Raw genomic sequence first — 25,867 nt, forward strand, 5'->3', positions numbered from 1 at the left:
AGTGCTCGGCTTGCCCTGCTGTCCTGCTGTTTCCAAAATCTAATCCGTCCTTCCCTGACTCACTGCTGGCGGAAATACAACTTTTTAAATGTTGGTCCCGTCAGATCAAGATATTTCCATACATTTGAGACATCTGCTTTCAATCCATTTCATCAAATTGCCGTACTTTTTAGTGCATGTAAACATAACGAACGGCAAATTGTTTGGTTTCCAACACAGCCGCATTTCATTTCCAGAACATTTTGAAAAGAGACACTCTGCGCTGAGTAAAAACAGTCTCAAATTCTTCCAACAATTTGAACATGATGCACTGAACCTCCAAGCTTTGATGTCGCGTGATGATATCCTGCGTCTAATAAAGAAAATATAAAGATGCTTTGAAAATCCCACTGGCAAAGTCGCTCGCTGACAAATACTCACAAGCATGCTGACGCCTCTTGGCTGAATGAACGGAATGCACGTGCACTCATCTTAACCTCACACACAGACACACACACACAGACGCACAGACACACACACACACACACACACACACACACACACACACACACACACACACAAGGTCAAGCTCCAAGGCAACTCGTGTGGCCCTGTTGCGGAAGGCTCCAAAATGCGCTTTGATGACATTCTTGCGCGAGGCGTCATTTCCCACTTTACATTCCGAGTGTTTTGATCTCGTGCAAGTGTTTTCACGATGCCGGATGGCGATCCGGAGCTGGGGGACATGTGACTCATGGCTGGTGCATCCTTTTGATGTCTGCGCTCGGGACCTCCCAACATTTCATCTGACACCTGCAAGCCAGCTTCGAGGTGCCTCCAATAAAGAAAGAACGCTGATGTGCTAAACGGGCAGCTCATGTGCTCATCAGGCCAACTGACCCAAACGCAACAACAAGAACATATATTGATCACCTGTGACGTGACTTTTGCACAGGCTCCGGCCTTCCCCCCCAGTAAATGTGGTCCAACGTGGAAAGGGATCCTCTTTTTTATCATCTCATCATCTACCGAGTAGTTTTTTGATAGACGGACAGACAGACAGACATACGGACAGCCCGGCACTCTGTCGTGTCAAACGTCATTGTCTTCCTCAGCTTTTGCTGACAGACATATGTCTCGGGAGTGAGTACAGCAAACACACACATGGAGAAGCCCTGTTTACACTCGTGTGATGTTGGTGTCGTAGCTCGCCCGCCTTTTGGTGCGAATGGCCGGGATCCAGAGCACCGTGTACTTTTGTGGCTCAAAGCGGCGCTTTCAACTTAATGAGACATGGACTGCCTGATTCATTGACTTCAAAATATATGTTGCGGCCACAAGACTAGTGTGTCATTAGAAATCACTTGACAGAGACATGGAACCAAAAAAAACATCAGCGCTTCTTCATAAAATTGTTCCTCTCAAGTGAGTCATAACAAGAAGAGCAGGAAGTAGAAAGTTTGAGGCTGTAAAAAAGAGTCATCTGCTTCTTTGTGAACCTGAAATCAAACTCGGGTGAGCACTCAGTGAGGACAAAGAAGAGAAGGAATCTGCTTTCTGTCTGCTCGGCGGGGTGCTGCCTATGCTCGACTAACTCCTGCTGTTAAGCCAATCAAAATGCTCCATGTTCTCCTTGTGTCACACTCTGAAACTGCGTCAAAGCTAAACGTACGTTATACTGGAACGGTTCGCTTCCATTCTCGGTTGAGTGGTCAGTGTTTTCGGTTTGATACATGTTGACTTCAAAAGAAAAATGTTTGTAGAGTAAAAGTATAGATTCATGGCATTATTTTTTTTTTATTACTATTATTGTTATTGTAGTGATATTTGAATTATTATTGTTTCTATTCCAGTAGTGGCAGGCATGACAAATAACTCAACCAACCTGTGTACCCATTTACTGCCATTCATACAACAGAATATATGCATACATATACATATGTACATACATATACTATATGTATACATAAGTATATGTGCGCATATGATATACATGTACATACATTCAAACACATGCATCCATGCATACATATGTACATAGTGCTCATGTGCCTTTGTTTTTTCCTGCAGCGACTGTCGAGCGTGATGCCCAAACCACAACGTGCAGTCTCTCAGGGAAGCGGAGCATTTCTTTTAAATGTGTTTTGTACTTTGTGCAGCTCCAGAGGTCTAATTACTGCTGGTTTGAACACACAGACACCCCAATCTCAAAGACAGACTCTACAAATCACACAGTCATTAGTGGCCAAATATGCTTTTTGGTTTGCTTTGAGGGCTTGGCAACACAACATAAAGCCACGGCAAATGAAAGCAATCAAGTCTACAATTGGTTTCATCGCGCCATACGGACACCAATGGCACTTACGCAAACCCATTGGCTGTAAACGCTTTTTATTTGAAAGTCAGGATATAATTAGAAACTTGTGGCCTTCCGAGTGTGTGCGTGTGTGTGTGCGTTTTTGTGTGTCCGACCGTGTGTAAAACTTGATGAGTGTGTGTGCGTGCGCTCCATTTTTCCCCGCCTCTCTTTCTCACTCACACACCCATTCTTTCCCTCATTAGGACAAGAAGTCCCAAACATTTTGTGTCAGACATCAAATTGTCATGAGGAATTTCACAGTGCTCCGTTGCAAAAATATATTCTGCTATACGGTCAGGAAATATGAATCTGCTGTGCTCAAGTTGTTGGCACCACACCAAATGTTTCTGCTGGACCAAGAACTGCTGGCTTAATTTTCACATTGCTTAAAAGTGACATTCCATCCACCTGGTCAGAGATGTTCCAAAATGGGCTTACTTTAAACTATTTTTCATCATTCCTATATCGGAATAGCTGAATGTTTTGTGGGGTCACAAAATTTCTTCCAGACTGCACAATGTGTTTGTGATTTTTGTTGAACATTTGGTCGTAATTCAGTTCACCAAGTCCCACAAATCTCAATGTGAACATCTTAAACAGACAACAGTTCTTGCGCCCCCGTCGTGTCTCAGAACAGTGAAAATTCGTTGGGATGCAAATCTATTTCTGAAGCCAGATTAATTTTTTTTTTCACTCATAAAAATGCGTCCTTCCTTGCGAGGACCAAAATTGGACCGTGCGTACGCTTCTCAACGTTTGACGGGAAATGTGTTCTTCTCAAGGCCTCGTAAGGGAGAGAGATTTATAAAGTGGGCATCGCCGTGCTTGCAAGTGTCATCATTTTGATCAATCTTTTCCTGACAGCCCCCACCACCAAACCCATTTTGTATCAGTTGTGTTGACTAACCTGCTTTGTGGGAATTTCACAAACAGGAAGCGGACGCCATGGCTAATTTGCACCACTCCAAATACATTGGCACACAAACGACAGGCCAAATCTCACTCAAGTTGTTGATTTGACCTTTGCAGAATCTCTGCAACGTGAAAAAAGGGAAGAAAATCGTGACCCTCGAAGTGAGTCAGCATTTGAGCATGCAACCCGCGTGCTTTTCCCTGCCTCCTACCTGAGTGCTAAGGTTAAGGTGGCAATCCTCTTACGGTGAGTGACACTCTCTGATACCTCCTGCTCTGCGTCCTCAACCCCATTTGTGCAAAATGTCAATTTTTCTTCGATGAGGCACAACATGAAATGAGGCAAGTGACAACTTTGGTGCAAAGAGCGCAACGTTGTCCCTCAGGGTGGAGGCAAACAAATAAATCAGTTCACATCTTTCAGCTTCCAGAAACCTCAAATGATAAAGTGCAATGCGCCAGCATCACTGATCTGACTTTGCATTTCCAAACAAATGATTTGCGTCCCAAAATGTGCTACATTGTGGCAATGTAACCCAGACGATCGTTGAGCGGACTGCCCAAAGTCCAAAGAGAAAGACGTTCCTTGAAAGGGAAACGACAAACTGTCAATGACATTGCACTTGGAAAGCAAAATCATCGGTCATCCAGACCGATTTTCAAGTCATCATCAGTCCGACCCTGAGACGTGAAGTTCAACTCTGCCACTTGCATGGCAAAAAAAACTTGGGGGCTGGCAAGTGGGGTCAGCGTTTTGCTGAATTGCTTAAATTGGGAGGTAACCAAAACCTCGTGCGGACAGCGTGACAACAAACAAAGCAAAAGGTCGACAGAAGTTGAGTGTTACTGCGGAGAATCAAGTCAGAAGAAAAAGTCACCCTAGCCCGACAAATGTTATTGCTATTGGGCGAGTGTTTCCTTACACTTTGCTTGTTATTCAGAATGTAGTCTCAACACCTTTTCTGCTTCTGTGGTGGAAATCACACAATGACTGATACTGATTGCTTTATTTTCTCAGTGTGTACCCAACTCTGGCGTTTGTTATTGCATAACGAGAGGCTATGCTGGATCCAGGGGCTGCGGGGGGCTGGGGAGGGGGTGTGCTGCGCCTGCACAATCCCAATGTTGCCTTCCAAATCTTGTGGGGTCCGCTGGCATGCTGAAGATGACGCGCTATAGCTGCAGGTATGACAATCCCAAACAGTCCGTAAAGCAACATTTCTTTGGCTGCAGCTGGTTGCACAAATACACACAAAAAATACTGCTTTAGTGTATTAACATGAAGGACAAATACTGCCAAACATTTTTGTATTGCCTCCAAGGAAACGTTTTTGAGAATAATTGTCAATTTTGGCTATGTGAAGCCCTTTGAGACTGTCTGTGATTTAGGGCTATACAAATAAACTTGACTTGACTTGACTTGACTTTTCCAAATGTCACTTTAGTGTAATTTTGACTCACTGAGTCACTTTAACTGCGCCACCAATTGGTGATAGAAAACTGTCACGACAACTCAAACACAAACGCCTGCACTGGAGCATGAAATCATGATGCACTTTGTCCAAGTTTTTCCCAACTTTTTTTTTTATGCGCTGCAATTTCTTTTCTCCTATTGCGCAGCAGAACAGGTTGCGCAGACGGCCGGCCCATCGGAGTGAGTAGCTTCGTCTTCCTAGCGGATGTTTATCGCGGTCCCTCATGTCTGGACTCTCCGTTTACATTATTCATACGGGGGAGGGAGTGACTTCTTGGCCTTTTCCCCTCCTGTATAAAACGAGAAGTGCGCGTCAAAGAAAATACAGATGGAGAAGGCTAGCCGGCTCGCGGCGCCACCGAGAGCAAACTCCAACTGCGTTCACTCGTTGTGACAAACGCAATCGGCACGTACTATGCCCGCGCTCTGCCTGCTGTGTCTGACGGCCACGCTGGCCGTGTTCGCGCGATCGGGTGTCGCTGCCGTGGGGCCGGTGGTCCGCTGCGAGCCGTGCGACGCCGCGGCGCTCCTGCATTGCAAGCCTCTGCCCAAGGACTGCGCCGAGCGGCTGCGGGAGCCGGGATGCGGTTGCTGCGTGACGTGCGCCCTCGGCCAAGGGCAGCCGTGCGGAGTGTACACGGCGCGCTGCGGCTCGGCGCTCACCTGCCAGCAGCAGCTCGGGGAGAGCCGGCCCCTGCAAGCTCTGCTGGAGGGACGGGGGGTGTGCGCGAGCGCGCCGTCCAAAAAAGTACACGCCATCCTGGTTCCGGCGCAAAAACAAGGTAGGCACCGGTGCACGAGCGTGACACGCGAGGCTTGCCAATCGCGAGCGTCATTGCCGCTGCTGCCGCTGCTGTCGCTGCTGCCGCTGCTGCTGCCGCCGCTGCCGCCGCTTCTGCAGCTGCTGCTGCTTCTGCAGCTGCTCACTTTGCAATGCTTCATTTTTGACATGTGCAGATTTGGGCTTGCTGCCTTGCGTGGCGTCTTCCAGAGGAGATATCGCTCTATCGCAAAATGTCATGTTGCTTTCTTTTGCACCTTGCCTTTACCTCAGTGCTTTTAGTGGCTTAAGAGGCCACGTTTGACTCATGAGCGAATTAATATCATTTAACAAATTCCACAGCAGTGAAATTTGTTGCACTGTGCGCTCAACCACCCGCAAACTTGATGTGTTTGCGCACGCTGTTGTGGAATGTGGCTCGGCATTTTAGCGCTACATCATCCCTCATCGCTGACAAAGCAGTTTTCCCTCCCTCCATCTCGCTACAACCTCAAGATATTTGGTGTGAACGAGCACGGCGGTGTTCACAGTGGTGAGACGGCACACACGCCACTGGCGTGTGAATACACACACTCTTGTGTGTTTAGGCACTGCTGACGTCAGGAATCCAAATCTCTGTGTGCTTTTCTTGTCTTTGGCCTTTGGGTTTGGCTGCAGCAAATCTTTCACCCAGCAGCCAAATTGCCCCGCAAACACATCGGTTGGCCTGCGTGCAGCATCCATCCACCAGTCACACTTCCAAACACACACAACTTGGTGAAAGATGAGGAAACTGCATTTTTTTTTCATCTCCACTGCGCATGACAAGGTGGATCCTCATTGGTCCATTTGTAAGTGCAGCCGCCTGCAGGTTCCCAAATTTGTGTGCAGTCTTCTGTCATCGGCTAACATTGGCTTGCTCTATACGTCAAACGCCCTGAGTTAAACCACCATATGAATCGATGCTTTGCGAATGAAAACGACTCGACTTTTTGCCCTTTGAATCACACCGGATCCGTTTGCCACAGCCCAATTAAAAATGATATGCGTGGTCCTGTCGCTGGCTTTGGGCTAACTTGTTAATGACTCGACCTTTGTGACGCTTGCTACAAATTTAAACACGTGTGCAGACTCAAGTGTAGACTGGATCCTACATAACTGCAAGCCCGTCTTGTTGTCGTCTGTCCTCCTTGCTGGACCAGATAGTTTCCAGCTAACAAACAGTCAAACTAACAAGCAAAGATTCCAAAATAAAAACAGCATTTCATTGATGACGCCAAACATTCTGTAATTGATGTTCTGATGAGCCTGTGTTTTATTTTCCTTGTGCAGACAGTGGGCGAAATCAGGTGGAGGAAGGTCTTGCCAACAAGACGGTGACGGTGACGTTGAGGGCATCGAGCGCGTCGAGCGCGTCGAGCGCGTCGAGCGCGTCGAGCGCGTCGAGCGCGTCGCACTCTTCGCCCACTTTACCGACTGTCAAAGGGGGGCCGAGCAGAGGCGCGATGGACCCCAGGTCCCCCTTGCACAACAAGCTGATAAAGAAAGAGCAAAACAGGAAGACTCACAGCTACAAAGTGGAGTCAGTGTCAGAGGGAGCCAATATGGACATGCAGAACTTCTCCTTGGAGAACAAACGGGAGACCGCGTATGTAAGTCAAACCCAAGCAGATGTCTGCCAAAAAACAAAATAATGCTACATCAATTGATTTATAATTTGCAGGGCATGCGTTCTATGCAAGTGTCTTTTTTGCAAACACAAATCTCTCGATTTCGTGTGTGTGTGTGCAGGGCCCATGTCGACGGGAGATGGAAAGCATACTCAACGGTCTCAAAATCAGCAACGCGCTCAACCCAAGAGGCTTCCGCATACCCAACTGTGACAGAAGAGGCTTCTATAAGAAAAGACAGGTGACCCCCACACACCTTCTGCAAAACACCTGTAGACAGACCCAGCATATGCCTGAGCACTTTGATGGAATCCTCACAAGTTCACCCCCACCCACCCCCTCCTTTTTGCTGCTCCGGTTGCCTTGACAGCCACATCAACACTATATTATCGGAATGACTGCAACCATGTATTAGTGCAGTCGGTGCAGGCGTCTGACTCATGCCTGACAGGAAATGAGGTCGGTCAGGTGTGCGGTGTGGGTGCGTGTGGGGGGTAGGCCTGGAAGAATGCGGTTCTGGAGCGTGTGTGGCACGGCAGATGTGGTGCCAGCGGAACGTATGGATGGTGGTAGTTTTGGTGGAGGAGGCGTGGGCTTCTCTTGGTGAGGCGAAGAACAAATGGTGGTTGAGTTTTTCTCGTCTGTGGTCCAGGCTCAGGCCACCCAAAGTCAACCTATTTGAGAAGGAGGAGATGAGGACACTCAAACATGTTGCATAAATGGCAACGCCACCGTTGAAAAGTGGTGTCGAGACTAATCACGAGAACTACAACAGTGCATTTGAGGCACACTTTTCTTGTGCTGGGGTTTTTGTCCGGGGTATTGCATCGTGGTGGAGAGTAGCGCTATTTGACAATCAAAACAAGCCACAACGGACGCACACGTCATCAGAGAGATGCTCTCGTCGTGTAACGTTGGCCAAAGCGCTGTTTCATCCCGGTTTGCAAAACAAGGGTCTTCGTTGTTCCTTGACTCGGTTCTGTCAACAAATATCCATCAGGAATGTGTCAGCTCTGCTCATAGTCTACGCGAGCGTGCCAAGCCTTATCGGCCTTGGCTTATTTGGAGGCTTGCAGGGGTGCGGACTATTAAAGCCATCGGAGGGAATGCGTCTTCACCGTGTGCTGCAGATTTATGACCGGAAACACGCTGAAAAGGAGACCGTGTGAACCGTCTAGGGTGACAATACTGTGAAAAGGAGATTGCACGGGGGGGGGGGGGGTCTAGGAATGGGAGGGGCTGAGCTGAGTGAAGAAAAAAGGCCTAAGCTTACACTATGATTAACTGAAACTTCATCTCCAATCGTTTCAAACTGCTAACATGTTTTCACCTTCACTGCTGCCGTCAACTGCTCCCCAGGAGGCTTCACCTCCGCAATTCCTCGCCATAAGTTCGACCAGTTTATGGTCAAGTAATGTTAAAGGCCAAAGAGGGCCCCGCAAAGACAAAGATTATAGAATAACCCCAACGCTAACCTCAACACTAACACCTGCAAACCATCTTTTAAATCCGAAATCATCAACCCAACTAAAAAAGTAACACTTGGCCTTCTATTTATTGATTTTTTTTTCAAAATCACTTTTGGGGTGGAGCCACATAGCGGATGGAAAACATGCCACTGACAGACAAGTTGCTCAATGTGCAGTTTGAATGAAGTGTCAATGTGCATCTCATCTGTGTGTTGCTGGTAATCCGAGTGCCTTGGGAGGCGTCTGAGCTGTGTGAGTCTACCTTGGCCAAAGAACAAGCTATTTTTAGCTGCAGCTAAATGAATTGCTTCAGTATCCCAGCCCAGGCCACGCGTAGCCTGTGCTGACCCATTCATTACAGTCATCAGTCTCAAAACTTCTCCCTTCCCGTCTGACTCTTATGCACATACACACACACACACACACACACACACGCACGCACACACACACGAACGCACACACACGCACACACACACGCACACACACACACACACACACACGCACACACACACACACACACACACACGCGTTCCCTCCGGTATTGATTTTGGTTATTGAGCACTGTCATCCATGCCATCCTATGGATTCCATGATTGCACTCATCCAGGCCATCCTTCCTTGCTTGGCCTGGAATCAGCCTGCATGCACGCGCTTGTGAATGGGACAACAGTTTCAGAGTTAGTGTGTGTGTGTTAAGAGGAGGGGGGAGGGGCGGCGGCCTGAGCATGGCAGCCAGGTGCCTATGTGCCCGTTTCCTTCCTTCCTTCCTTCCTTCCTTCCTTCCTTCCTTCCTTCCTTCCTTCCTTCCTTCCTTCCTTCCTTCCTTCCTTCCTTCCTTCCTTCCTTCACTCCGTGTCGCGTTAGGCAGGGCTGCCGTATTGAGGGGATGTGCGCAAATGTATGCGGCCACCGCAATCACTTTATAATAACTGCTCAACTCTCTCACATGCTCTGTTCCATGCCCGGATTTTTAATTGAGCCTTTGTTCCCTGTCAGCCAGCCATGTTGGCTGTTTGTATCATGTAACATTCATGAGTTGAGCAACCAATACCAACATGTCTAAGAATATAATCGACAAACACGCGTTTAAATTTGGCCATTCCGTTATTTGTCATTCAGCGGGTCAACATGGGGTCTTGTAACACAAGCGGCCTTTATGTCACCTTAATGATGCTGACTGTAAACACACATTTGTATTATTTCTTAATTTGATTTTGTTTTCCCGATTGGCAGCTCCTAAAACGTCCTCAAACTGTTCTTGGATTCTAGTTGACCTCCACATTTTGCAAAACGCATGCAGACATTTGCACTGCAAGAGCAACTTGAGTGGGAACTAAAAGGTAGCCCAGCAACCGGGCGATGCATACGTTGCGTACTACAGAATACTTCCTATCCCTCCTCGCTCTTTCCCCTTGACATACACAGATGCGCACACACATTGAGTGTCATCATTAAGCAGGGCAGAGTAACACAATGTTAAGCTCCTCTCGTCCGCTGGGTCAGGTCAAAAATAGAAGCTGGTGGCCACAGAGTTGAGGGCACCTAAAGAGGCTACAGAAGAAGGGCGTGGGGTTTTGAGGGGAGGGGGGCAAAAACAGAGAAAGACAAGAGGACAAGGGGGGTGGAAATGGAGTTAGTCCAAAAAGAAAACAAAAACCTCAACACTGTTAGCATCAGCCGAATGAGACATGTCGGACCCAGACGGCAGCAGTCGTCGCTGCTTTTGTATTTGAACAGGGTGATGAAGCGCCTTTGATTGTCTCTTGACTACACTGGAAGCTGACACCTGCTCACACTCACACAAACCCTGATCGTGTGCCGCAGCCGTGTTTCCCGAAAGGAATGAAAAAGATATTGGCCACCAGGATTATACATCGTGCACCAATGCAAACCCCGGCCCAAAGTAATGTGTCATTCAATGTGTACATGGTGTTGAGCTCATAAAGTTGCCACTCTACAAAAGCCCGTGGACCATTTTATACGAGTGCTGAGGTGCACATGCGTGTGCTTGTATTTTGACGTGTCTTGGACCTGACCTTACGTGCCTTTCTTCCATTTGGACTGGGCCAGAAAAATACGGTGGGGTTAGGGTGAATGACGCAAGCCAAAGTATCAAAGTCAAAAAGTCAAAGTCAGCTTTATTGTCAATTTCTCCACATGCCAAAGACACACAAAGAAACCGAAATTTCGTTCCCCCCTATCCCACGGTGACAAGACATGGCTCACAACAGACAAACAAGTAAACAAGTATAACAAAAGTGTGCTGAATAAATAATGAATAAATAACACAACAATAAATAAATAAATAAGAGGAGCTGATTTGCGCAACATGTTGCTTGTTGACATACGTTTGGGTTGGGGGAGAGCATGCACACGCCCTGTTGCACTCTCCCTGGTGCACTCGCAGGCCATAATCATTTCCAGATGATTTTGAGTCTCTGCCAGACTCCCAGAATAGCATCATTGGTTTCCCCGCAACCCTTCGACTGGCCTTGGCAAATATTGTAGCAACGGCGTGTTTACCGTCACACTTTCTCACTCAGTGTTTCTCATTCCGAGCCTTCCATTTCGAAATGATGGAAAGAGATTGATTTGCATGTTGCTCATGTTGTGAAAGCATCACTCTGATCATTATACTCACATCATCTTGCACTGTTTTTAGCATTAACGGACTCTTCCGGACAAAAGTCTTGGGTCATACCACATTGTCAAGTCATGAATCCGTCCTGGGTCAGACGCCACCCGTTGATTTGCATGCTTTGAGAAAGCTCGTTTCTCCGTCAACAATGACTGACCTTTGTCTTATTGGAGCTCTCCTGCAGCTTAGCCTACATTGGCCATGGAGGTGTAGCTAAACTATTATTAGAATAAACACATCCACCTTTCTAGATGGACGTTCCTACCCGGATTATTCTTCACCATGGGAACCCTAATCTGTTTTCAAAATATTGTCCAAAATGCTCGGCGAAGGATGGAAGGTGAGGAACATTTGAGATGTGTCAAAGTGAGGGGACCACCTGCAGTCTTGCCTGCTGTCATTGATGACGAGACTGAACTTTCGCCACCTCTTCTCTTTGCAGTGCCGTCCGTCCAAGGGCCGAAGGCGGGGATACTGCTGGTGTGTGGACAAATACGGACAGCCCTATGACGATCATGACGACAAACAGTGTCACAACCGGGAGAGCCAATGAAGGAAGCGAGGAAGCAAGAAAGGGAAAGAAAGAGAGGGGAAGGGGTGGAGCACCTGTCCGCCAAGCTGCCCATCCATAGCAACTACCTGTTCCGTGCTGAGTTCCTCTGTTGGTTCTCCAGAAAACGTTCAAGCTAAAAGGAAGAAAACGTTGAAACGCCAAGAATTTCACCATGTGCACTATTTTTGCTAGGAAGGGAGAGAAATGAGGGAATTTTCCACTCACTTTTAAATAACTTTTTTGTGACTGTGAGCCCCAAAATGCAGCGCCTCCGTATCAATGTTTGCCCGTCTGCAAACGTGCCAGCGCCAGTCTGCCGGCGCTCGTGTCCAAGTGGGATCGCTTGTATCTCGTCTATGGCTGCATGTTGAGCAAGAAGTGTTTTCCCAAAAAGTGTTTGTGTCGATACTAAGCGCTACATGGCTAAGCAACTGCAGGCCTTGTACCATTGGTCAAATCAAAACAAGTGTCTCAGGGTCGCTTCTGAAGAGCAGGATGATGGCACGGCAGGGCATCGTCTTCCTATTTAGCGCAACTTCACGGCTGCATCCATCTCGCCGCTCAACTGCTTGTAGCAGGAAAGGATCAGCTGCAGACCGGATCGTGCCTTAAACGTGACCTTTACATGCCTTACCGCCATAGCAAATCGATCTTGAGTATCAAATACACCCCCTCAGCCGTACATGTAATTAGCAGCAATTACAGCAATCGAAAGATAATTAAAAATCAACTTCTTGAATTAAAACACCTCTTATTGAATTAAAGGACCTATCTGAGCCACTCGGATCTTCATGTTCGGTCTACGGCAAAGTATTATAGCAGTGGCGGCATCAGAAAATAGCCCAAAGCTGATGTTTGTCATCGTAGAGGCATCAGCAATTCCGTGATGAGCTTTTATCACAGACGGACCGTTGTGCGCCCTCCTCCTCTCGTCTGTTGCCACCACCTGCTCCTGTCCGTCCACGATCCTCCCAATCCTGTCCTGGTTCCTTTTCTCGTTCTTGTCCGTCCGAGCGGCGCTGAGATTCCATCCTTTGGCCGTGTCTGTCCCATTTGTTTGTTTTTCGAACGCGACTCGAAGACAATAGCGCTCCTCACATCCTGTCAGTGGCTTGTTGAAACGTGTGAGCCTGGCGGGATTAGGTCACACCGCCGCTGGTACAGGCTACCCCTATGCTACAAGCACAAGCACTTAAAGCACTTTAGCTGCACCTGTGCAAATCAAAATTGGGTCTCTTTGCATCTGCATACGTTTCCTGACAGAAAGTGTATGTTCAATCTGTAACTCAGAAACCGGCCAGGTTGGGGTTGCTAGAAAGAAGGAGAAAAAAACGGAAGCCGCACCAGGACTTTTGACGGGTGAGCATAGCGTTGCAACTATTTGCATTTTGATTGTTGTTGTGTTTCTTTGATCAAAGCTTGCCCACAAATGTGTACAAGGTGGACGCACGCGCTAGCAAAGATCGACACGAGCGGGAGGAGGCCCGCCGGTCTCCGAGGCGCTGGCGTCCCAGTAGCTCGCTAGCACTTGCTCAAATTGAGAGACCCGAGCCCGGCGGTACTGCGAGACTTGTTGCAAGGGGAGGATAAGGAATTAAGATGTCAAAGCTATTTCCTCCCTACATGTGTCTTTTTGTATTTTCTGGCCACTCGGCGAACAGTTCTTCCAAATATGAACTATTTATCTGAAAAGATTTATAAGCTTATCCAAACTCGGTTTCTCGTGAATTGCACAGCAAACTCAAAACGCTTTTTGGGGAATGGAATCACTACTTCATGTTGACTTTGTAACATCCAATTTCTTCTCTTGCTCCTTTTCTCCACTGGTGACTTTTTCACAACGTTACGTCTGCCCACGCTGCCATCTTGCCTCAAAGCCAGGTTGACACTCAGTTTTGTTTTTTTATTTTGACCTTTTTGCCCGCTGGCCATGTTAAGGATCTCTGTGCACAGTTTAAATGTTACCTTGATCCTTCCAAGTTTATTTTTGGAGCATTTCTTGATACTAAACTAGAATCCTCACATGTATTGCATTATCCAATCACGAAACCGGTTTGCTTTGAAATATTATTTGTATTTAATGTTGTTGTGTTTTTTTTAATAAAAGATGAACACGTGAAAATGACGTTTGTCACTTAGTTTGGTTATGAGTATTGCAGCACAACATCGGAAAAGCGTCGCTCTGTTGTCTTTGCTTCTGCGGAGTAACAAATCTGCTGCTGTTTCCCACCAATGCAATCATTCTGTCTCGGAATGTGTCAATAAGGATCAAGCGAAGGTTCCGTTTGTAAAGAATAAAAATAAATCCGTCGGTGCCAAGCGGGCTGGCAGCGGGCACGGGAGGCCAAAGCGCATTCCTGTTCTCGAGCGGGGCAAACAGAGTGGGTCAAAAGGTAGCGCGCGGCTCAATGGCCTGGCCCCAGCTGGCTAAAGTTAACACCGCCTCCCCTTTGATAGCACCACGCACAAGCCGGGGTTAAGTCATGTTTTTATTAAATATATCACCTTTGGGTTTCTTACATTACATCTCAATTACAAAAGTGAGCAAGCGGTCGGTTAGTCTCTTTGGAATCAATAGAAACAATCCTCTCCAACAGCAGCATGTAGATCAGAAGAGAGGTGCCACTCGGGAACCACAGCACGGTTCAAGCGTGGGACTCCTTCCATGTGGTCACGTGTTCTTATCCCGAGAGAACGGCAACATACGAGGTCGAGTAGCAAGTCTTGTCGACAGACACACAAACACAATTGCGAGGGGACACATCAATACTGGAGGTAGGTAAATGTTGAAATACCCGTCTGAGCGGAGGTGCGTCAAAATGGCGGCGCCCGCGCGGAACCCGGCCGGGGAGATGTTTTTTGAGACTACGTCCTTGTTCCAATTGGACAGCCTTGCAGTCATTCCCAAGAGCTGATGCTGATTCGCATCAGGTCTTGAAAGACATTTAAATGGCAGCAATGTAGAAAATGATATCAAAATATTTAAAAGCAAAAAAAGTCAACAACAACAGCAATCATTGACATTTGAACGCTCAGTGCTTTCATTTTCGCTTGGTTTGTCTCAAGCAAACCTCCAGACAACTTCGACGGTACAACGAGCTCAACTCAGCAATGGAGTTAGTCAGGGCGAAGATAAATATATACACATTGAACAGCCAATAAAAAAAAAATATATATATATATAACAGTAACACAGAAATGTCATAAATACCAAAAATAATAATAATGACAACAACAGCACACATTCAACCCAACTGAAATAAATAGAATGAAAAGTAAATACGTATCAATATTAAAATCTCCATTTTGAAAAACAAAAATAGACTCTTGCTCTTCTCTTTGGGACAGAACGGGGCGATAGCAGTCCCACAACAACGTGTACCTGATTCAAACACCACCAAGGACCGGGTCAATAAATAAACAGCTATCAAAATGGAAAATCAGTGGCTCGCTTCTTTTTCTTTGGGAGATTCTCGCTTAAGAGCACTCGGAATCTGCCGACAGCTCGCCGGAGCCTAAAATCTTCTTGCCATTCCAGGAGTTCACGCACCAGCATCGTCCCCTTTGGCCATCCAGAGATGATTCACACTACGGACAGATCAAATCATTTCAATTGACCTTCCACATCAAAGTAAGTTCTTATAGATTCATTTGGATCATGCACACGTTTGGCGTGTGTAGCAGTCCACTATTTATTCCCCCAGTATCGACATTTTAATTCATGTCCTGAGCGCAAGCGACTGCTGTGCTGATTGTATTTGCACAAGTGTATAACTGGACTGCATTATATTGACAGCAAACTGTTCAAGAATATTAGAAAGAGAACTGACTGGGAAATTTGTTCTGGACTCATGCTGGTCACGCAGTGCTGGTACCAACCTGCTTGGCCTTGTAAAGCCCGTGTTTGTCACAGTTGGGGAGGTAGAATCTGGTCAGCTTGTCTCCGAGTTTCTGTTGCGATTTGGCAATTTTCTCCAAGGCTCTTTGCAGCTCGATGTGACAAGGCCCCTGTGTGGAGCAAACCGGCGACAGGAGGGTTAAACAAAAGCCTCTCCACATTGGAGCCAGCCACCACGTCGGCTGAAAACCACCAACTGCACCCCCGTATCAAATAGCATATGGGCTCCCCCTAGTGGCAGCGCCCATCGTACCATCTATCTTGTAAAACTTTTAGCAACATAATTCCCATGGATGAATTGACAGTGGCGTCCGTAAGCCTGCCTATATGGGGATCTGCCATGCTCACCTGCTCGACTATTTTTTTGCGGATGGCGACGAGTTTGGCTTTCATGCTTTCCTGCGCGTCGGCAGTCGCCCTCGGGTCGTATGGCTTATTCTGGCCGGGGAGGTAGTAAGTGAAGCCGGGGTCCGAGACCACGGCGACATTTTCCATCTCTGCCTCCTGCTCGCCCGGATCTGGAGGAGGGACGTTGAATTGGATGAATTGAAACGGATGTCCGGGGGGGGGTGGGGGGGGGATGAGAAAAAAGAGAAAAAACGGCTGTGAATGGAACAATCGGCTTATTTATTGAGCTGGATAAATTAGATCGTGTGGTAGGAAGCGGTTTGGGGGAAAAAGGCCTACCTTGTGTCTGAAGCTCCTCAGTCGGTTTGGGCTCGGAGCTCTCCGTGCACACGGCTTGTCCCCGGGTGAGAGAATGTAGCGGTCGGGGGTCCCCGGGCTTCGGGCTGCACCTCAGTCCGGAGCCGCACGGCGCCGTGTAGATGCCGCACAGCTCATCGGCCGCCAGGGCGCAGGCGGGACAACATCCACAGCCGGGCTCCCTCAGCACCTCCGCGCACCCGGGATCCACCAGCGGACACTGGCTCAGCCTCTCGGGAGTGCACGGCGAGCACCGGATCGGCTCCGGCGCCAACACCGGGGACCCCAGCGTGACTGTCCCTGTTGCCAGCACGGAGCACACCGCTGCCACCACGACGTGTTTCACGTAAAATCCACCCCAAAGCATCTCGAAGCCTTTACACTACACTACGCAACGACACAAATTGTAGCGCGATCGAGTGAATGGTCAAAAGTCAGCCGTTATACGGTTTCCCAGCGTATCTCGCTCACGAGAGTGTTTCCTTTGATTTGGGGGTGAAATGTCTCTGTGTGCGTTGCGCGCAGCCCTATTTATAGCCGCCGGCTCGTGTATGTGTGTTTGACGCATCGGCGTTATGAATGATTTCAGAAAAGAAGGTGTACTGATAGCCTGGCCTCTGATTGGCCCACCAACGGTCGGCCCGTCAGCTCATTTGAATACAACAATCCGGTCAATATTTGGTTTGGAATAGTCCGTGCTTGTGCATATTGTGGACCAATGAGGACACCAATGTTGTAAGCAAGGACACACGATTTTCCCACCGGGGTGTCACACTAAAACAACTTTAATCACTTTATAAGGCTCCACGACAACGAAATAATTGTCCTTTAGGCGATTTTTTTTTTTTTTTTTTAATAACGACTTGGAATGTTCTCCCAAGCAGATTTATTGTTGAATGAATCCGTTTGAGTGCACGGTGACGTGGTTCTTTCAGCGCCCGTGTGAATAAGCCTCCTTTGTTTGGAGCTGCCCCCATTCATGGTGCGTTCCGCGAACTTTTTACATCCCGTTTGGGAAACTCAATACAGTAATGAGCGAAAATGCAGTTGCGCACGTCTGGTCGGAGTGCGTGGGCCTTTGAATAGAACACACTGGCTCCAATCTGAGAGAAAGAGTGCATCCGCGCAGAGAGACGCGCATTGAGTCAAAACATTTGTGTAATTGACGGTTCCCGCTTGGGACACATTGAGAAATTGAAATCCGGTCTTTTGCGTGAGCTGTGAGGTCGCAATTTGGCCTCCAAACCAACACAAGGCCAGTTGAAATGACCACTTTCCTTGTTTATTAATAGAAAAGAAGTCGGAGCTGGGTCGCGCTGACCTGACGTGTCCACTGGCACGTTCTTCAAAGTGCACGCGCGTGCGCGCTTTGGGTAGGAAGAGGCTTTTGAAGCTCCAACAGCTAATCACAGCTCTTGCATGACCTCCTTCAAGTCACCAATTCAGCTCACGCTTGTTGTTATTTTTATTTTGTTTGTGTACAACATTTGTTGTAAAATAACATCATGAGAAGGCTTGTTCGTGGTGACGATTTCTGATGCAACAAGCGTCCCCGTGTGATTGGCCCACGCAACTTCTTGATAGGATTGCATCATCTGTCAACTGCTCCAAGGCTCTTGGTCACGTGAGCTCACGTTTGGATCAAGGTTGCAAGGTGCACCCAACGTGAAGGCATTTTACACAAATTGCCAATTCGGATGTTGTTCAATATTCAAACCTACGCACATGCCACGATTTACACAGGCAATGAAAAAGGATTGACAATAATTCAACAAAAAAGGTCAGACAAATGGAAAAGAAACATTGTGACTGTGTTAATTTTCTTGGCTGTGTGTTTGTTTGTCCAGTTCAATAAATGGCTCTTCCTTCAATTGAGTTTAGGGCTGGGCAACGATTTTTGCAAATGAAAAACTGGAACGCTAACCTCATCTATGTGATATTGTTCTCATGTATTTAGAGACAAAATATATTCTTTACTGTGTGTGTTGTCATTATTATAGTTAGGAGAGATCGTTTTGAAACAAAAGGGTACGTGCTCAGAAAATTCAAATTTTACCCTGTGAAAATTGCAACACTAATTTGATGCAACTTGCAACCGTCAACTCATATTAGCTACTCCTCATCATGCAGGAATCCCAAATATAAGTGACAAGTATAATCTTCAAGACAGCAATGACTTGTAATAGCTTACGTGAAACGACTTTACCGAATACGTTTGAACGACTTTGCAGTGTACGTTTTTGTCACAACAGAACGGCTGAAAAGCGAGGACCCCCACGCATGTATTTGGAAAGGAAAGGGATACTTGACTTATGGCGCCATTTTCAGCAGGAAAAGGTGAATTTGCTAACACCTTCAAAAATTGATGCTGCTGCTGTCAACTGCAAACGGCATCAGCCAATAATGAGCAAGTTCAGTTCGCAAATGTGGCGCGAATCATGACTGGTTGGCAAAAGGCAAACTTTTTACTACTGAAAATTGCTAAATGAGTCAAATATTTCTCATCAAAAGAGCTCAGAGTGCGCCGGGGGCCTCCGGGGGATGGCTCATGTCGACCTTGCCAGAGTTGCACAAGATCAAAGATGGCCCAAAAGGGTTGACACGAGTCAATACTGGACTCATGCTAAACCTAAGCTAACTCGTTGACAAAAAACTTATGAGTGACCACCAAGCGTGTCTTTTTTCCATTTGCTTTCATTTTGCACTTGGGCAAGTGGTGCGGCTTCATTTGTAGGCTAGCTGTATTTTAATTGCGTCAGTGAGACCTCAGATAAACCGGGATTGAAGGAGCGCTCCCCCGCCACCCCACCCATATGCTTTGTGTGAGTTGATGTGCCGCCGGGAGCAAGCACATAAATTAGATGATGCATGCATACATGCACAGCTGCCTAACCACAAAGTTCTCAAACAAGTTTGTGCTTGACTCACAACTTGCTCGTCTGTCTCTCATCGTATGCCTTCAAAACAGAACCTTGTCGTCTATGGAGGTGGCAATTCAGCCTTAAGGACTCAAACTTGATTTATGGACCTGTGATCGCTGCCTACCTTTGTGTGCCATCGCATCCCGCGCGCTTGAGGAGAGCAGAGTTATCTCAGGTCAGGGGCAGACCTACATTTTATGTCCTCTGTTGGATGCCGGCCCAACCCAAAGCACGTGGTCGGGTATCGTCGCCGTGGGGTTTGTGTTGGGCAGAGCGAGACGAGGGAGGACAGCTCTTTCATGTCAAAGTCTCCTTTATTGTCAATTCCTCCGCATGTCAAGACACACAAAGAGATCGAAATTACGTTTCTCACTATCCCAGGGTGACAAGACAGAGTTCACAACGCACATACAAGTAAACAACACAGGAAAAATAACACAAGAAGTCAACATCAATGAACAATAAGCGTGATAGCACGCTAGCCGCTCCCGATGCACAGCAGAGTCCGGTAAGATGACAGTCAACCAGGCCACTGTGAACACGAGCACACAGCAGGCACGCACTGTCCGGTTCGTGGATCCTATCAGGCGAACGCAACCCATCTTGTCGTCCCGCGAACGAACGCACGCCAGGAGAATGGAAGGCACGGCTGGGCGAGCTGGGTTGGCCGCAAGCCTGGCCCGACGTCTCTGCGCTGGCCCCTCTTCCGCTGCCTCGCAGACCCGCTGCCGACGCATCCCAACAATGCTCCAGGACGGAGCAGTCCGAGCTCACGACGCAGTCCAACCGGGGGAGGAAGAGCAGGCCAGTCCGGCGTTGCTCCATGACGAAGCAGTCCGAGCGCCCTTAATCTCTCCGCACCAAAGTCCAGAAGGCCATAAAACCCACTTCCGCCGATGTTGCGCAGAACATGCCCGCCGCACTAGTAGCACGACGTATTACACGAGACGAACACACACAAAACTGCCGGACAAACACTCAGTAAACACTCACAAAACACAGAACGGGACAGAGAGTGGCCGCTGCGTGTGCACGCGTCGCCATCTTGAACCATACACACATGATGACAATAACAAGAGTGTTATAACATGATGTTCAAACAGCACTTGGCCTTGAACGTCCCGCGTCTGGAATGTTTACTTTCATTTCTGGACTACAAGACGCACCCGAATATAAGCCGCACCAGCTAAAATTGGGGGGAAATCCTGTTTTGTTCATATTTAAGCCACACTGGACCATAAACCGCATGTGTTTTAATGTTTAATTCCCATATATGAGAATATGCACAAATCATACAATATCATAAAAATCATGAAAAATCCATAGATAGGCCGCACTGGACTGTAAGCCGCAGGGTTCAAGGCTTTTGCAAAAACTACCGGCTTATAGCCCAGAAAATACAGTACATTTGTCAAGAGTGCCCGGAAACCATCTCCTTGTCTCAGGAGACAAGGAGAGTACACACAAAAACGCGTCACTCCATTCCATTGAGCTTGATTCAGACCTTTGCACAGTGTCAAAAGGAGGATTTCTATGTCGTATGAACTCTGGGGGGTGTGTGTGGGGGGGACTTGTTTGAACCCACACCCACAAAAAGAATGCACAGCTGCATGAATGCAGCTCTCAAAGACTAACGTAATGTTTGACATGTTCACTGGAACAAATACAATTGATCATTCTGAATTTAGCTTGGTATAATTAGATTCTATTTGGAACTATAACTGAAACTAAAAACAACCACAAAAGAAAGCAGGACCGGATGTTTATATTTGTGACAAAACAAAGTGTTGTGAATGTACAGCTGCTGTCGCTTGATGTCATCCAAAACAAAACCAAAAAAAATGTTTGCACAGTTTAGCAGGTGGCTGCACGCAAGGAATAGTATTGCTAATGCTAGTCCTAATGCTAACATAAGCAGTACCCAGCTTGGTCCTTCTCTGGTTTCCATGGCAACAAGAGGGGACACTCTTGTTATTATCTAAATTGTTGGGTTTCCATCGACCCCAGGGATATCTTCCATTCTTATTTGAATGTGAAATTGGTTCAACACCAGCAGTGAAATGGAAGCGCGGAAATGTTTCTCTCTTCTGTCATCGAGCTACTTTCCGTTTTACAGCGGATGATGCAAGAATACATCAGAGTCGGGCCGCACGTTTGCGTCACTTGGTATCACGGCTGGCTACTTTGCTGACTTTGTGCCCTATTTGGAGAAATGAAGTCCGCATGCGGCAGGATGTTTTGATGCGTGCCTGTTTGTCAACTTTACATGTGCTTGTGAATGTGTGATTGCACACCTTTGTGTGGGAAGCCCAGGAAGTGAGCGCTCCCATGTGCCGGCCGACGTCCATTGTGTTTGGTTTCCTTCGCTCTCGTACTTCTCTGCGTGACTTTATGTTTAGCTGCGACGTTTCCGTCTCTCATTGTGCCGCTAATGAGAAGCCAGAGGAAGTGTGTGCCATAGCATGCTAGCACTTGGCAAAATCAACTGGATGGATTCTCATCAATGGGCGCCTTTGGATTTTGCACGTTTCCAATCCAAATCCAGTCCAGACATACAAGTAGGCCGCGTTGAGGTGTTTGGAGCTCTTCATTTGTCGGTTGCGCTTTGGAGAGCACTTTTAAAAAGGACTTTGTAAATCTTCCTTCTCACCCAAAAAACCACAAGAAGAGTCAAAGCGCTTATCTTTGACATATGGATGGATTCCAAATCATTTTGAGCTCGGCTACATTGAGGCGGTCAGTCAAGGCTTTGAATTATTTTCCACAATTCCTCAGGCGACGGCACTCCGCCTTGAGCACTTTACGGCCTTTGGAGAAGCGTGTCAGATTCTGTCTTTGAGAAGAGGCCAAACATATGCGGCAGGAGTAGGAAAGACTGGGCCGGCCGGCCGCGTTCTTACACAACCTGGAGTTCATTGACCCGCTGTGTTTTTGCACTTGTGGGGAGAACAGAACGGAGTGCCCAGAGAATAACACTCACGCTGGGGAAATCCTTGATTGGAACGTAGTGCGGAGGAGGATGTTTTGCTCAGCTAATCAAAAAAGGAGAGTTGCTGTTTGGGATCCATATTGAAGTGCCGCAAAAGCCACTTGGGAAACAAACAACAAGGATGGGTACAGTTGCTTTGTGGATCGCATAGGACAAAGGCTACGTTACAACAAATCAGTCATAAGGGGAAGTTATATATTCATTCATGCATTCTATGGGTACATATATGACATGACGCTTGTGTGTGAAGGAAAAATAAATACGATTTGAATGGCAGTGAGAAAACAACGACAAGAAGCTACTGTTCACTCTGTACTGACTAAAAGTGCAACATTGCAAGCCACAATGTTGGGACAATTTTTAATGAGCAGGAGTCCCCTGCGCCCCATGAGCAAGTCAAACTACACCAGGCACGTGCACTCATAGGAGGCAGGTGAGGCAGTGCCTCATCTTGCCACCAGGGGTGGTAAAGGGCTCAACATGGTTTCCTCAGCTGTCACCATTAGCTGTTAAAAAATGAATAATATAATAAAACATAATATAATATATGTCCTGTGGTCTATGCTTTTAATGCAATTTTGGTGTGTTTCCTATACATTTGGATCATTTTCATAGTCAAAATAGCTGTACTTCTTGTTCAAATAACAACGGGAAACAAGAATCATGGAGGCTGAGGCAGTGATGGACGGGTAGTGCCTCTCAGGGCGTGCGTGTGAGCGTGTGCACTACTCACACACTGTACTGAGCGTGTGCAAACGGCGCGTGCTTGCAATCAGCGGGAAAATACGGGCCTAGAGGCAGCCAGTACTTTTGCCTCAAAGATGGGGCGATAGTGAGCCTGCGGCTAATAGTTCACGACACGAGTAAATGTGAGAGTAAATTGAGAAGAAAAAAAAGAAAAGAAAAACAACCAACAACATTCGGTGCTAACGCGTTGCTATTTGGCTTTATTTTCCCTGAAAATGGAGGATATAATCTCGAAGATAAGAAATTTTTCAAAACTTGACTTTCAGTCAAAGCAAGAAATCATAAGTAAGGGAAGACCAACGCCAGATTTGTGAGGATTAATTCAAACTACGGGCCTCCCGGGACGGACTACAACACGTTCGTTTCAAAAGGATTGGTACTCTAAAAAAGACTTCATTTACAAGTAAAGGTAAGAATACTGCAGTGGTGTGTTTAAATGTACAGTGGTGTGTTTAAAATGTTATTAAATTTAATCAAGAATGGGATAACAACCATGTATGCTTATAAGTCTGACTTGTGAGTCAGTGCCTTAGCGTCATACAGTATGTTTGTAAATCTGACTCTGAGTCAGTGCCTCACCAACCCCAACCCTCACCGCACGTCACTGAACTTCACCCAGTTTCTTATCCATGGGAGCCAGTGATGCAAACTCATAACAGCACAGCCAGTATTTGGTAACATAAAGACGTGAGCGCTCGCTGGGCCCTTGTTTTCCCTCCCACGCTTTACGTCCAAATTCCAGCAGCACTTCCAGTAAAAGGATGTTATGACACAAAAGGCGGATTGGGAAAACTTTGCGAGGGAAGGCCGGAAGTAGTAAGACTGTCATTAACATCCCTCTCACACACGCTCTGACTGCTGACGGACGGACGACCACTCGGCTCTTCCGCGGCCGACGAGCACCAAAGGGAGTCATTTGCTCTCCCTTATCGCGGACTGCGCCAATATTTGCTTTGGCACTCCTGCGTCTGATGTGCCCTCCGTCCAGCAGGTGGGAAATGCATACGTCAACACACGCGCACAAATACTGTAACGCATCGATTCATCCTAACTGTTTTGAGATTACATTTAATATCCACAGAAATATGTATTTAACATGACAATCAGTAGGGGGGGGTGTGAAGAAAAATAAATGATAGTACCTTTTCACATTTCAACCGCTACGGTACAGATTCTCGGTACCGGCCAATCAGTACCAGTACTCAGTGGTATCTATTTTTGGTAGTTTGGTGTGCGCATTTGCAGTGACAGGTTAATTTCATTGAGAAAAGCTCAACAGTTTAATAATAATACTTTGGTCAGTATGATAAAACAACATCAATTCAAAACAAATGAGCAAAAGAAGATGAAGTAAAAAAAAATCAATCAAGAAATAACATTTTACAAATAAAATCCACATGTACTTTCTATTTGGGTCTGGCAAGGTTGTGGACTAAAGTGCAGGGAAGCGGGGAGGCAGGGTGGGTGGGATTGCACTCAAAAAGTTTGGACATGAAAAACAACAAACACAAGGCACTTTGGGTTGATGGAAAACAAAATTAAAGAAAGTCCAAACACACCCAGATCAAACCAACAAACTAAAAAAAAAAAAAAAATCAAGTCAACAATAACCAGGACAAAGGGTCGTGACAACTGACAGGCACCACAAGCAAAACCAAAGTGAAGCTAAAGTGGGCAACTAATTACAAGCAACATGACGACACCTGGATGACACTCGAGTGGTCGAGGGAGCTGATTGGTAGATGCAAAGCAGCGGGCAGCGACAAAACCCTAAAGAGACATAACCTGAGAAGTACGCCGGCCAGACATGAGCCAACAAAAAAGAACAGTCGAAAGCACACATCAGAACAAAGCAAAGACAAAGCAAAGTTCCTGGCCTCCCATTTTTACTCTGTAACCTTAGTTAGTGTCACGACGAGTATTTGACCCCAACTGCAAATTCAAAGCAAAAAAACATCCGTGTATGTGCCCGTGTGTGTGTGTGTGTGTGTGTGTGTGTGTGTGTGTGTGTGTGTGTGTGTGTGTGTGTGTGGGTGGGTGTTTTTTGCGTGTAATTTGTTACTCATTGAAAAACAACCTTAATTCTTTGGCGTCATGACCGGTCTTATGTTGCCATGACAACCTGTCATCCGGGCTGTTCAGCATGCCAGTTGCACTACCAGTTTGGACACACTCACACACACACACGCACGCACACACACACACACACACACGCACGCACGCACGCACGCACGCACACACACACACACACACACACCGATGAATGTTTAGGAGCTGGCCCTTCCTGTGGCAGGACTGGGGGGGTGGGGAGCAACTCCGTTTGACAGACAAATACACACAATCATTGTTTGGCTTTCCTCTCTTTTTTTCTCAGCCACAATTTGTTTGTGTGTGTCCCTCTGTGTGTGTTTTGTTATGTGTACTGTATGTATGTTGATTCCTGACTGTCTATTTGGGTCATAACATAAAAAGGAGGATACAGTTAGTTCCCGTGCAGACTTGGAAAATCCCAACATTACTTCGAGATGCAACAAACAAACTCTCACATAGCAACATTTGCACATGATGTTGGAAATTCAAATTCATTTTGTATTCCCTATTTGTGTGTCGAGCAGTGTCTCCTCTCTCCACATGTGCTCTTTCAGGGCCTGTTTTGCAATGTAGAGGAATGACGTTACTTGTGAAAAACACATCTGGGATCACGGAGGCTTGCTCCATAGGTCAGCTACTGTTTTTCTCCTCCCTTACGTAACTTTGTAGGTTGTTTTGAGTAGTCAAGTTGCCCCCATATGA

At 46.9% G+C, this 25,867-nt stretch overlaps 2 protein-coding genes and 1 long non-coding RNA gene across 3 annotated transcripts; 1 reads left to right on the forward strand and 2 right to left on the reverse strand.

Annotated features, from left to right (window-relative positions):
* Positions 1-4,242: 4,242 nt before the first annotated feature.
* On the reverse strand, positions 4,243-5,274 carry LOC125970215 (uncharacterized). The gene is made up of 2 exons (XR_007482044.1): positions 5,139-5,274; positions 4,243-5,014 (listed from the first exon to the last, which is right to left on the reverse strand). It is a non-coding gene; the product is annotated as an uncharacterized lncRNA (long non-coding RNA).
* On the forward strand, positions 4,982-13,936 carry LOC125970133 (insulin-like growth factor-binding protein 3). The gene is made up of 4 exons (XM_049722156.2): positions 4,982-5,506; positions 6,817-7,136; positions 7,276-7,395; positions 11,704-13,936. Exons 1-4 carry the CDS (start codon positions 5,140-5,142, stop codon positions 11,812-11,814), a joined length of 918 nt encoding a protein of 305 aa, XP_049578113.1. The 5' UTR covers positions 4,982-5,139; the 3' UTR covers positions 11,815-13,936.
* Positions 13,937-14,290: 354 nt separating this feature from the next.
* igfbp1a (insulin-like growth factor binding protein 1a) lies at positions 14,291-16,979 on the reverse strand. Its single transcript, XM_049722218.2, has 4 exons — positions 16,400-16,979; positions 16,061-16,230; positions 15,694-15,822; positions 14,291-15,402 (listed from the first exon to the last, which is right to left on the reverse strand). Exons 1-4 carry the CDS (start codon positions 16,782-16,784, stop codon positions 15,292-15,294), a joined length of 795 nt encoding a protein of 264 aa, XP_049578175.1. The 5' UTR covers positions 16,785-16,979; the 3' UTR covers positions 14,291-15,291.
* Positions 16,980-25,867: the final 8,888 nt, after the last annotated feature.

Source organism: Syngnathus scovelli, chromosome 10 (genome assembly GCF_024217435.2).
Source record: "Syngnathus scovelli strain Florida chromosome 10, RoL_Ssco_1.2, whole genome shotgun sequence".
In the NCBI taxonomy this organism is placed as follows: Eukaryota; Metazoa; Chordata; class Actinopteri; order Syngnathiformes; family Syngnathidae; genus Syngnathus; species Syngnathus scovelli.

Bases quoted from the DNA above. Each gene is read 5' to 3' on its own strand.
- igfbp1a (XM_049722218.2), bottom strand. From the start codon at position 16,784: ATGCTTTGGGGTGGATTTTACGTGAAACACGTCGTGGTGGCAGCGGTG. The intron at 15,823-16,060 runs GTGAGCATGGCA...TGCTCCACACAG, and splicing joins GCAAAAAAATAGTCGAGCAG to GGGCCTTGTCACATCGAGCT. The intron at 15,403-15,693 runs GTTGGTACCAGC...ATCTGTCCGTAG, and splicing joins GGCTTTACAAGGCCAAGCAG to TGTGAATCATCTCTGGATGG.
- LOC125970133 (XM_049722156.2), top strand. From the start codon at position 5,140: ATGCCCGCGCTCTGCCTGCTGTGTCTGACGGCCACGCTGGCCGTGTTC. The intron at 5,507-6,816 runs GTAGGCACCGGT...TTCCTTGTGCAG, and splicing joins GGTTCCGGCGCAAAAACAAG to ACAGTGGGCGAAATCAGGTG. The intron at 7,396-11,703 runs GTGACCCCCACA...TTCTCTTTGCAG, and splicing joins GCTTCTATAAGAAAAGACAG to TGCCGTCCGTCCAAGGGCCG.